Raw genomic sequence first — 12614 nt, 5'->3', positions numbered from 1 at the left:
TGGTGCTTACGAGCTATGACTTCACAGGAGTGAGTTAAGCTCTCTGTGCCTCAGTGTTGTTGTCTGTAAAATGGGAGTGAGAGTTCCCGGGGTGGTAGTGAGGACTGAGTGAGCTGAGACCTACATGCCTACAGCTCTTTGGTCATGGACTGAGGGCTTTTGGGCACTTACAGGCTGAGGCACCAGTGAGTATGACAGATGCCCTAGGGGTCAGCGAGTGCAGTCTTGGGCTGCATTAACAGTAACATTTTATCCAGGATAAGGGAGGTGACAGTCCCACTGTATAGAGTAAGGGGGTCAGGTCCCATATAGGAGGTTGTACTCCTTTTGGTCACTATACTTTGGAGAGTGAGTCAACCTGGAGATAGGAGTCTGGATGTCACATCAGGTGAGATGAATTTGAAGGAAGAAGGGTGGTTTTACCCAGGGAAGTGAAGGTGTATGGGAACAGCAGTCAGCTAGTTGAAAGATCGTCTCCTGGAAGAAGAGGTACAGCCAAGTGGTATTGGAATGACTTGCTCTTCTAGGTAGTGAGCTCCCCGTCACTGGATGTATACAAGTAGAGGCTTTATATATGACTGTGTGAAGGAGCCTGCAGGGAATTTGCCACTGAGTGGGGGCTTGAACCTTAGGAGTATCTTTTGAAGCAACTAAGATCCATTGGATGGAGAAGCCAGTCACACTTAGGTTTCTGAGAGTTGGGTTGGAAGCTGGCCTAGAGTCTGGACATAGTGTCACATGAAGAGGGGGCTGTTACCGTAGCATCTCCCACCGAGGGGATGGGGCCTGCACACTTGAGCTGTTCTAGAAAGTTGGGCAGAAGGTAGAGATTTCACTATTAGGGAAATTGGGGATTTGGAAGTGGCAGGGTTTAGTGGGGGTGACTTTGTTACCATGGCCCCAGGTCCATCCTCAGACTTGGGGAGTGGTGGGGACCCCTGCTTGGGACAGGAATGGGTTGCAGTCAATGGGCAGCGTTTGTGGTGTGTACCGTGGCAGATGTGGCAGGGAGACCTCTCAAGTCTGTTCGGCCACTCTTTAGGTGTTGGAGGATTGGCCGTGGTGGATGCAAGGGAACTCTATAATGCCCTCGGCCTTGCTGCTGACTCTCCTTGTGACCTTGGGCTGGTCTCTTCCTCTGTTTGTGCCTCAACTATCCCATCTCTACAGTGGGAGTGGGGTGGAGCTGAACTGTGGAACCCTCCAGGTCCCTCCCATCCTGGTCCTGCAGAGTGCAGGCCTCCTGATCTCCCTGGGAGGACAGACCTTCTTTTCTCAGGGCCTCCTGCAGAGCTGGGAGGTGGTTCTTTGCTCTCCCTCAGTCTGGGATGGGAGTGGTGTTCATTTTGGTGACTTAGCAAGTTGGAAAAGGTCTTGAGAAGCGGCGTCTGAGCTCCAGCAGGGGTGTGACTGTCTGCTGAAGGCAAGAGGAGGATTTGAACTGCAGCTAGCAGGTTAAGTTAGACCCCAGCAAAGACTCCTGGCCCTGAGGGTTGTGAGCAAGACACCAGGATGTTTGGGAAGTGAGAAAGGGACAGTTAGAATTTGTCACCTTCTCAGAGGCAGGGGGTGCATGTGATTACCAAGCCTTGATTTCTGCAGGGAACAATGAAATGGAAAAAAAAAAAAAGTTGGGAGCTTGTAGTTACAAACTTGTAGTTTTGCTAAAGATGGGCGTTAATTAAAAAAAAAAAAAAAAAAAGCAAGCCGGCATCTACTGTTGCTGACTTTGACAAATGGAAGATGATTCTGACACTAAAAAGTTGGAAGTCCGTAATTTCAGAATAAAGGACAGTTCTTTAAATTTGATAGTTTTGAGTTTATGACAATCTGTGCTGTCTTCATTTTCCTCATTCTGTTGCCAGTGAAAACAGAAGGACTAGAGTTTCGCAGTCACAGAAGTAGTTAGGCACCTGGGGATTCTTTCCCGCGTCCACACGCCCTGAGCTGTGGGCAGACACACAGCTGAGGGTTGGGGGACGTTGGAGTGTGGCTTTGGGTGGAGATGGAGAGCCCGCCTGGGGGAACAAGGCTCTCTGCATGTAGGTTTTTCTTTTCTTTTCTTTTCTTTTTTTTAAGATTTTATTTATTTATTCGACAGAGAGAGACATAGCGAGAGAGAGAGAGAGAGAGAGAGAGCGCACAAGCAGGGGGAGTGGCAGGCAGAGGGAGAAGCAGGCTCCCCACTGAGGAGGGAGCCTCATGCGGGGCTCGATCCCAGGACCCTGGGATCACGACCTGAGCCCCCCAGGCACCCCTGCATGTGGGTTTTTCTGTATCAGGAGCAGAGAATCTAATTCTGGCATTTCTCACTTCTGACTTGGGTTTTAGTCCCCACAGGGCGACCTTACAGAGGTATCCTCCTCTCTCATGCTGGCCTCACGTCTCCCTGTGGGTCATTCAGCAGATCTTCAACTTTGAAAGCTACCCGGGAGGCTGCTGGGTTGGGAGGGTTTTTAAATGTTGGCGTGTCTTTGTGACATGTGGTTTCACTCTTCTTGCGTCTGGGGTGAAGGGTTTGGGGACTGGCGGTGCTGCAGGGGTAGTGGTTCTCAGGCCTCATTCCTGGGTGGTCTGGGAAAGCTGCCTGGAAGAGGAAGACTTGAAGGTGGCTGAGGGGGCGTCATGATCTGGAGAAAGGGGCCTGGGTTTGTCCTGCTGATGAGGCAGAGGCAGTGGGAATACAGTGGCCTCGACAGGCGCACAGTCAGGGTCAGGAGTGGCTGGCAGGTTACCCAGCTTCAGCCTGATTGTGAGGTGTATGGAAAGCTGGAGGTGGAAGTCATCCCCAAGGAATCGGAAGTCAGATGGACCCGGTGACATCTTTTTCCTTCATGTGATGCCTGTGCCCAATGCCCTGACCACGTGGATGGGCTCAGCCTCCCTGCTGGCCGCACCAGCTTAGGTGAACTGTGGCTAATGGTAATAGTAACTCGCATTACTGAGCAACGAACATTTTACATACATTACTTACCTTCTTCATAAGCATGTGGGGAGACACTTATGTCCCCCCTGCCTTTTTTTTAAATAAAGAAGGTTCGTGGGGGCGCCTGCCTGGCTCAGTTGGTAAAGCACATGACTCTTGATCTTGGGGTCATGAGTTCGAGCCCCACATTGGGTGTAGAGATTACTTTAAAAAATTAAAAAAAAAAAATCTTAAAGAAGTTTCCTGAGGCCCAGAGAGGTGAACAAACTAGTTCAAGTTCACACAATTAATAAGCAACAGAGCAGGGCAAGAGCACAAGTGCGTCTAGTTTCAGAGTTGACCTGGTTCCCCGTTAGCCTGGGAGTCAGCAGACTTACGATCTGGTCTTCCTTCTCAGCCATATGACTTTGGGAGAATTATGTGCTCATTTAACAAACTTCCCTAAGGGCCCACTTGGCAGTGTGGAAGGTCGTAGGGAAGCCATAACGCAGATTCTCTCTGTCCTGAATGCGTGTCCGGCCAGGTAGCAGCCAGGATGGGGAGCCCAGTATAGGGACCTGGGAAGGACCCTGGGGTCAGTGGCTTAGACTGGCCTGAAAGTATTTCCCATCCTTGGTTTGTAGTAGGAATCACCCATGACCCAGGGGCACCTGGGTGGCTCAGCATCCGACTCCTGATTTTGGCTCAGATCATGGGACTGAGTCCCACATCGAGTCCCTCGTTGGGCTCTGGGCTCAGTGGGGATTCTCTCCCACTCCTTCTCCCTCTGCTCTCCTTGCTCGCTCGCTCTTTCCCTCTAAAATAAATAAATAAATAAATAAATCTTAAAAAAAAAAAAAAAAGGATCACCCATGACCCAAAATTCATGGGTAGCCCTAGGTGTTTCTTAGACTCGGGCCAGTCTGAGGAAAAATAACCTGAAGCTATTTAATAGTGTAATGTGGCTTGGGCCTCAGATGACCCACCTGTAAAATGGGTACAGAGCAGGGAGAAGGTGGCAGTGAAGCAGGCTGGATGGGAGGCAGAGGGTGGGTGGGGTCTGAAACTGGACAGTTGCTACGCATCTCCAGCCAGTTAAAGCCAGAGGAGAGTGGCCTGGTGGGCCCATTTTCCTGTTTTTCTAAAGAAGAAAGCAATTCAGATAGTCTTGTACAATTTCCCCATTTTTGTAACACAGGTGGGTCAAACTAAACACGCTCCTGAGTCTGCTGCAGCCTGTGGCCTGCCAGTTTGGGTCCCTGGTACCAGCTAGGAGGTCCTAGAGAGGAGAGGCTGTGCCTTGGCAGCTGGGCTGCCCAGCCCAGGGCCTGGCCCAGCTCAGGGACTTCATGAAGGAAGCAGGTCGTGGCCCTTTGTGAGGCGCCCCTGAGTTCTATGACTTTTGGGTTTACCCCTACAACTGCCACAAAGACAGACAAAAGTGGATTGGGGGGGGAGGGTTGGTTTCTGAATCCCGAGCGTCTCGGTTGTGGGCAAGAGAGACTAATGTGCTCCACTGTCCCTCAGGTCCCAGAGAACACCTGTCAGCAGGTTTTGTGGGTTGCCTGCTTTCCTTCCATGATTGGATCTGTCCCTTGTCGCTTGGCCTGAATCACCTCTGTTATTGCCTTCATGTTGTTGATGACTCTGGCCTGGAAGCAAGAGGCAGATGCTAGCCTCCCCAGCCCTGTCCCAGCCTGGGACACCTGCTCACTCATGCTTCCTGGGGCGCAGCCAAGGAGACACCGTCAGGAGGGTGGGGATGGATGGAGCCCATGAACACTATTGTTTCCCCTCCCTGGTTCTTCCTGAGGGAAGTGTTAAAGTCATAGAGCAGATCTGAGGAAGGGTAGGGGGAGGAACTTGGCAGTGAGTAATCCATTTGAGGCTGCCTGACCCACCGTGAGGCCCTGGCTTGGGGACTAGAGGAGAGTGGATAGAAGCTTCTAGAACCCCTTGAAATGCCAGGGGGTATAGATTCCCTGCCACTCCACTTGAAGCAGAACCTCTCTTCTGTTTCCCTTTTTGCTCACCCAGCAGCGTAACAGGTGTAAGTCAGGTGTGTCTGTGTTTTCACTTGATAGGACAGAAGGGAGAGTCCAGGGCTGATAAATGCAGGTTTACGTGGGCACCACTCTTTGCAAAGCATTCAAGATGGATGAGACAACCACAGATACCAGTGGCAGTTGCTTACACCTTACACGGACTGAGTTCTTGCTCACCAGGTTCCCCGCAAGGGAGTAGTGATCGCCCTCATTTCACACAGGCAGATGGAGGCCAGGAGAGGGGGTGGTCAAGTGCCCCCTATCGCATGGTGAGTCGGCCATGGGACAGTTTCCAGCCCAGACCCAAGGGGCTGGGGCTTTCTGTAGGGCCCTGTGTGGGCATGTGAGGAGCATAGGAACGGGACCCAGGAATCTTTGCCTCATTCAGGCTTCACCCCACCATGTGCGTCTGCTTGACCCTGGCAGTCCTGGGTCCCAGTTCAGGAAATGTTGCTTAAGTCATGTCGATGTTGGTAACAGGAACGGTAATAGACAGTGTAGCTCTGCTCAGCAAAGATAGAAAAACGTACGGCCGAGAAAATTGGCTGGCACGCAGCTGAGATGGAGAGGCCAAAGCAGGTGTGGAAGCCAAGGTGGCAGCCGTACTTGTCCTGCACGGAAGTGTGAAGGTGGCGGGAAGGCGCCCAGGTGACTGGACAAGAGCACACCCACCAGGCAGAGCCAGAGGTGTGGGGAGCTGACGGCGGGACCAGCTTACACAGAGCCTTCGTTCCTGTGCTCTGGGCTGGTGCTTTTCCCCACCCTCCCCCAGGACCGTTCTCCCCCAGGACCGCCAGCTCATCCCACTCCCTGCCCAGTAGGGCAGGACCAGCGCCCCAAGTGTCCCACAGAGGGCAGCAGTGGCCTCGCACCTATGCGCCTGGCAGCCACGGCCACCTGTGACTGCTTGTGACCCAGGGCTGGCATGTTTTGGGGTGTGGGGTGGGGACTCTGTAATCGTCCTCCAAGCAAACAAATTATGCACACAGGTCAGAGAAGAGGGGTCAGAGAAGATGTGGACACCGGGGCTCGGGATCTCGGGGTTTGGGTGGCCCCGTCTGTCCCCTTTCTCCTCTACTGATTCTATCTTTCACCGTGAGTCTCTCTGCCTCTGTCTGTCCTGTCGTGCCTCTGCCTCTCTTGTTTCCCTCTGCGTGTCTCTCTTTGCCTCCCTGGCATGTTCCTGGGACCTGCAGGCCTGGTCACTGAGCCTGTGCAGCCGTGCAGCGTGGGGGGTCAGAGCGGAGGCGCAGTGACTCCATTCAGCACCTGACTTGCCTTCTCTCAGCCTTGGTTTCAGCATCTGTAAATGGGAGTGGATTATAATGCTGCTTGTCCCCCCGCTCCGTGCTGTTACTGTAGGAGGGAGCGCATGTGGGTCTGTTGAGCCCTGGAAACATGTATTAGTCACTTGGCAAAGGATTCGGGTGGCTTGGTTAGTCTAGCCTTCATGGACCAAGCGAGGCCGATGCGCTGGGTTCCAGTCCTTATAGGTGACTTCACTGTCCTGTGCCTCAGGCAGGAAAATGTCTGGGTTTTGCAGTTCTAGCAGTTTCACTCCTTTGTTGTGGCCCCAAGCAATCCTTTGTGACTCCTCCTGAGACGGGTGGTCTCTGGGATGCGGGGGACGAGGCTCAGGGACGGATGAGCAGGTGACTGGCCAGCTTGGGAGGGGGACAGGGCCTGCTTCTGCTGCTGCTGTGGCCGGGCCTGAAACAACACGAGGAAGCCTTTGTCGAGGGCCTCCAGCTGCCCACCGCTGGCTCGAGCCAGCCAAGGGTCAGAGGCTGGGGCTGTGTGTCTGAGTCCTGTCGGCCAGTCCGGAACCTTACCTTCTGCATCAGGCAGCCCAGGCATCCTCAATTCTGGCCCTGGGTGCTCACCGGGGTCTCCTGGGCCCTTCTACGTGCTTTCATCCATGACCCTCCCAGTGGTCCAGGGGCCAGTGGCTGACCCTCTCTGTGGCCTCCCCACCCCAGGTTGGATCCATGCAGTCTACACCCCGGTAGACTCTCTGGTGTTTGGCGGAAACATCCTGCATAGCTTTAACGTGCCCATGCAGCTGCGGATCTACGAGATTGAGGACAGAACGCGGGTAAGGTGGCTTCCTCCTCTCCTCGTGGGATTGCCCGGCCCCTGAGCTCTGCCTGGCGCTCGGGGTGTGTGGGACGAGTCGTTCCAGAGTCCTCCGTGGTCCTCCCTCCCTCCTGTTCCCTGCCTCCAGTGGGGCCTTGGTCCTTGCGGAGGGCTGTCTGCAAAAGCCCACCCAGACAGAGCCCCTGGAGTTTCTGTTCATCTCCGGGCCCGTGGCAGCCAAAACCCCCTCGTCGAAGAGGAAGTGGCTATGGAGAAAGCGCTGGGAGATACCAGGAACCCTGCCTCTTTCTTCTTATGTGTAGAGAGGGATGCGCGGGAGCTGGGGGGGATTTCGTGGTTGTTATTGCTGTGGTTTGGAGCGGGGGCTGGGTCCTTGGAAGGATCAGCTCTTGGCCACTTGTCTCCTCCGCCCAGGGACCCCAAATGTGGTAGCGCCCTGAGGAAGCCGGTATCTGTGAATCCCTCAGTATTGTCTCTGAGCTCTGTCTCAGTGTCTGCTTGCGGTAGGGGTGGGAATGGGGGGCTTTCCTCTTGACTGTGACAGTAACAGCTTCTCAGACATAGGGTCTCCCCCACCCCCACACCCCAGGACCGGGGCCCGAGGCTTAGACACCTGACGTGTGTCCTCTGCTCTGCTCTACTCCACGAGCTTCCTCTGGAGAGCACAGGCTGCTTGCGTCTGACCCTCTTTCCCATTGTGCAGCTTGACCAAGTGTCCCAGGGCAGTGGAGAGACAGGTCTGAGGGTGGGAAACTGGGGCCAAGAGGGCCCCTTCTGTCTTCTTTTTTCTTACAGTCGTTCAAACATTCATCTCTTTTTCCTATTGAGCTATAATCTGCGTACCATCCAGGTGACCAGTTATGGTGCTCGACTCAGTGGCATTTAGCGTTTTCATAGCGTTGTGCACTCCAATTCAAGGACATTTTCATCACCCCAGAAAGAAACCCCCTACTCATTAGCGGTCACCTTCCATAAACCCCGTTCCCCACCCCAAGCCTGTGGCAACCAATGATCACTCTCTGATTCTGCGGATTTGCCTATTATCGGAACATTTCATAGCAATGTAATGCTCTAACGGTGTCCTTTTGTGATTAGCTTCTGTCACTTGTCATGGTGTCTTCGGGGCTCACCCACGGTGTAGCAGATGTCATTGCTTCATTCCTTTTTATGGCTGAGTCATATTCCATTGTATGGACAGACCACACCACATCTTCTTGGGTTTTGCGTCAGAAGTGACTTTTTTGCCCCAGAGAGGTATTGTCGTGCCGGGACTCTGCAGAAGCATCCCATCGAGGCAGATGCCCTGGGCCCAGGGTCCCCGCCTTTCTTGGTCTTGTTTCTAGGCCCTGATTTGCACAGAATCACATACATGAACCAGAAGTCTTCACTACTATGTGTGTATCTGACTTCTCCAACAGTCCCGATGTTGAGGGACCTTGTCCTGGGGATTCCTGGGAACAACTTTGAGCTGTATTCAGCGGTCAGGTGTGCTTCAGGGAGCAACTGTGCATCTTCAGAATGATGGGTTTGCTGCTGGGATGCCCGGATCTGCAGAGACTGGGTCTTGTTTTGTGGATTTTCGCTCCTCTTTTCTCTGTTGCCCGCCTACCGTCCCTTTCCCGGTTAGCCCTGGTCTGGTGGAAGCCACCCTGTGCTGTGCTGGAGAAAGGCACCTGTGGGTGTGAGCAGTCATCTCATAGTCTGGGTCAAGTGCTGTCTCGGGCTCCGGCCAACTGTTTTTTGGCCAGCCCTGAAGAATGGGCCAGTTTGCGTGTGAGCAGACTAGGGAGGTGTGGGGTAAAAAAGGAGAAATCTAGAAAAAGTGAGGCCCACGACTTTCCAGCCAATTCCCGAAAGCCGGAATCAGGCTGGGATTTCTAAAGGCTTTGGCAACTTGCTTGGCAGCTGTCCCCCTCCCCCAGGGAATCCGGATTATACATCTTAGTGGATTTGGACCCCATCCTTCCATCAGGAGTCCAGCTCCCCTCCCCTGCTCGGTGGGAGGCGGGAGGGAGGGTAATAGTGTGGAACCCTCGGCGTCACAGTGAGCACCCGGGGACTCTGAGGCCCACGTTGAGATGAGCGCGACAGGGTCCCCTCCCCCAAGGCCCACTGTCCCTGTCGTCTGAGTGGGCGCCCCATCTGGTTTCCCTGAAGCAGGTTGATGGGCGGGGGGCTGGTGGGCAGGCTGGGCGGGAAGCAGCGGCAGGCTGTTTAATCTGCTTTGATTTCTGGTCTTTGGAGAGGGCTTGGCTACAAGGCCCAATTGTTTATGTCTTAGGAGCCAAGGCAGACAAAAGATGCTGGGGAGAGAGCACTGGAAGCCAGATAAAATGCCAGGGCTCCTTGTCAGCTCGCTACAGCTTAATTCCTTACATCCCTGCGAGCTTTCTTAAGAAGGTTATGGCCATTTAAAAATAGTTTTTCAAGAGTCCCTAAAACAGGGCTTTGCTTGGAAACCAAAGGCAGGGGGTGGGACAGGAAACTGTCAGTCTTTAAGCCAGCCCCGTGGTGTGGATTTGTCTTAGAAAAAGAATTTGCCTTTGTGGCCCAAGGTGGGGAACCCCCCTCCCGTCCAGACCAGGGGAACCCCAGCGGTCTCCTATGTTTAGGAAGCCGCATCTTGCTCGCTAGGATTTTAATTTTGGGGGGGTCAGATGGTAGGGGTCTTTACCCTGCTGCCGCTGAGGCCCTGCCCTGCCAGGGCCTGGTAGTTTCCAATGTGTAGAAACCCACGTATGTCCCGCCCCTGTGCAGAGTAAATCCTCTCATGGTAAAGATGCAAGACGGGGAGGAACTATACCAAGGACCGGGTGTGTTGCATGTTTATTATGTGAAGATAACGTCTCAACAACTATCACTACATATTTTTAACTCCAGTTAGTTTGATAAGGGACAGGGATGGTCCAGTTGATCATTCATTAAACTGCCGTCTCTCTTATGTTTATCTTTTTTTTTTTTTCCCTAATGGCTCTAGTGAAGGCAGCTTTCTCAGGAAAGGTAACGCCGCACGCTCCATCCCCTTTCAGCCAGTGAATCTATTTGGAAATTGCAAATAATTTTCCCTTCCTCTCCTCTTTTCCTCTACCATTGGATTTTTTTTTCCCATTGACTTTTTTTTTTTTTTTTTTCCAGGAGAAAAACAAATTTTAAGACACTTCCACCCACCCTCATATTTTAGTTTTTCAAGTCCCTTGAGACCTGGGAGTTTTAGACGCACCAAAACACCTTTGGTTTTGATCTCCTGAGGTCACTCAGCTGTAAGAGGAAGGGCCAAGGCCAAGTGCTACTTGCATGGGCCTTTGGGAACTCAAAGCTACCCCTTGAGATCCGCTGATAGACTGATTACCCCCCAGGCTGGGAGCGCTGCATATGCTTTCTGACTGCCTTGCCTTTTCAGTTGAACAACTCAATTTGGTGAGGCTCCGAATTTGTCAACAAATAATGTTGAGCAATCGTGTGTTTAATGTTCCCAGGCATGTGGCTGAAACCTTTTGAAGGCGAAGGGTGGAAGGCGACAACCCGTTTGTAAGTCAATTCTTTGCAAATTTTGTTTCCTGCCGTGCTCTCTTGGAAAAAAAAAATAAAAATAAAATGAAAAAATTCGAATTCCTTCATCAGCATTTGTTTTCACCCAGCTGGTTTCCCTTGGGTTCAGCAACAATGAGGGGAGACTTCTCTTCCTCTCCTGATATACAGCCAAAAAATATATTTTTTTCCTGATCTAGAAAGATTCTCAGGCGCCATGGTGCCCTTCAATGCAGAGCGGCTTGCACGGTTTCCCAAAATTTGAAAGGTCAAAAGCAACTTCAGAGTCTTACCAATCGAATCTGAAGTCAGGAGATGTGAGTGAGGGTCCGAGAAGAGGCGGGCCTGCCTGTCCTCAGCCTGCTCTGTAGGTATTGGCAATTGGTTTCAAAGTCGCTTGGTCCTTGCTCTGGAGCGCGGGTAGGGCTGAGGCTCCTGGACCCCTCTTTACAGGAGGTCAGGGTTTGTCTCAGTCTGAAGTGCCCCTCTCCTTTTTAAACTCGGAAGGACACTGATCCAGTGACAGCGAAAAAGGTTTACTGCTATCCCAGCATTCAAAGCAGGGTTCTCAGGAAAGTAGCTGGAGCCAAGGAAACCGCTAGATGTTCCCAACTCCATGCATCCCCCAGAGGAGCTCAAAAGCATGCGGCGGCCAGGATCTCATTCCAGCACATACCATCCACCAGACGTGGGGAGGTCAAATGGACCCAATAAGCAGTTGGGAGAAGTGAAACCCCTCAAGTGCCTCACGGTTGAACACTGAGTCAGTGGGGCCTGGGGTAGCCAGGGGACTGAGCTGGGACTCTCAGAGAGGGCAGAGTTAGGGCCTTCTCCAGGTGGGCACTGGGGAGAGGCAGGAAAGTGGTATTTTAGGGCAAATGGAGGACCGAGGTCTGCTTGTCTTTGCCTTCATCCCACACGTAGAATGTTGCCTGTAGACTGTTGCAGAGAAAGGTGGGAGAGTGTCCTTGCTTAACATTCAACTCCCTGGGTTTCTGGAAGATAGAAGAGGTGAAGAGGGGTCTCTGGCACCTGCAGAGGTCTCTGGAGGTGGACACACCCTTGGCGAGAGGGCAAGAGAGCAGGTCCGGAGTGAGTGTGGACCTGTGCAGATCTACGCGCAGCCTTGGAAAAGAGGGCTCAGTCCCTGGGGGAGACAGGGACCACCCACTCACTGCCCTCATTCCTCAGTTACCCGCTCAGGATGAAGTTTCTGGAAGGTTCATCTGTGCAGGGCCGTCAGTGGAATTGCTTCCTTGCCATCTTTCTCTGCCATCTCGTCCACACAGACCCCGCGCTTTCACCCATCAGAATCCTCCTGGAGCTCAGGCCTTTTCACAGCTCTGATAGACAAAGCTATCTGCACCTACAGTTCCTCCCCTATAAGAAATGGCCCAAAGGGGAGCCCCATCTGGACTCCTGCTCCAGACCCGGGCGTGTGTCTCCTGGTGTTAGAGCATCCCAGGTCACCTGGGGACTTGGGTCCGAGGGAATCCTCTGGGAATACAGACTGGGCAGTGCCAGGTGGTTGTCAGGGAGGAGCAGGAGGTGCAGGAGGTGGGACCCTCTGAGGCCCCGCCCCTGGAGGTAGGAGAGGCCACACCCCCTCCCTCCTCATTGGTCCACCCGGTGTTGCCTCCCTCCCAGAGTGCAGGAGATGCTTGATAGCCCGTCTGCAAATGGGTAAGGTTTGGGGGTCGTTTTCTGTCTTTCAAGGGGCAGGGAGGGATAGCAGAGTGTGTGCAAGAATTTTTGAGAACGAGGAGGAGCCTGTGTTTGTTGTAGCTGGCATCAGGCTCACATCCGCAGGTACCCGCACCCTCCGTCAGCAGGTCAGGGGACAACTCTGTTTCTCTGCATCTCACAGAAGCACAAAGCGGACCCCATCCGCCTTCCCCTGGCGGCCTGCAGCTCAGGGAGCTTTGAAATGATGCTCTCACATAGACCTTTCTCCCCTCTTCCTCCTCATTTGTGCATGCTACTGGTATCTTGCCCCTTCCAGCGCCTCTCTCCTGCCTTCCAGCCCGCCTCCCCCATTT

The 12614-nt window shown here is 53.1% G+C and overlaps 1 protein-coding gene across 1 annotated transcript in view; it reads left to right on the top strand.

Annotated features, from left to right (window-relative positions):
• The window catches only part of KDM2B (lysine demethylase 2B), a 114597-nt gene that overhangs the window by 39194 nt on the left and 62789 nt on the right, over window positions 1-12614 (top strand). Inside the window, exon 9 of the mRNA XM_040619957.1 lies at window positions 6930-7045. Coding sequence (XP_040475891.1) covers window positions 6930-7045 — 116 coding nt within the window. The remainder of the gene's footprint in view (window positions 1-6929; window positions 7046-12614) is intronic.

The sequence above is a fragment of the Ursus maritimus genome, unplaced genomic scaffold (genome assembly GCF_017311325.1).
Source record: "Ursus maritimus isolate PB19 unplaced genomic scaffold, ASM1731132v1 scaffold_33, whole genome shotgun sequence".
Classification (NCBI taxonomy): Eukaryota; Metazoa; Chordata; class Mammalia; order Carnivora; family Ursidae; genus Ursus; species Ursus maritimus.
This window is presented reverse-complemented; position numbering and strand designations above follow the sequence as displayed.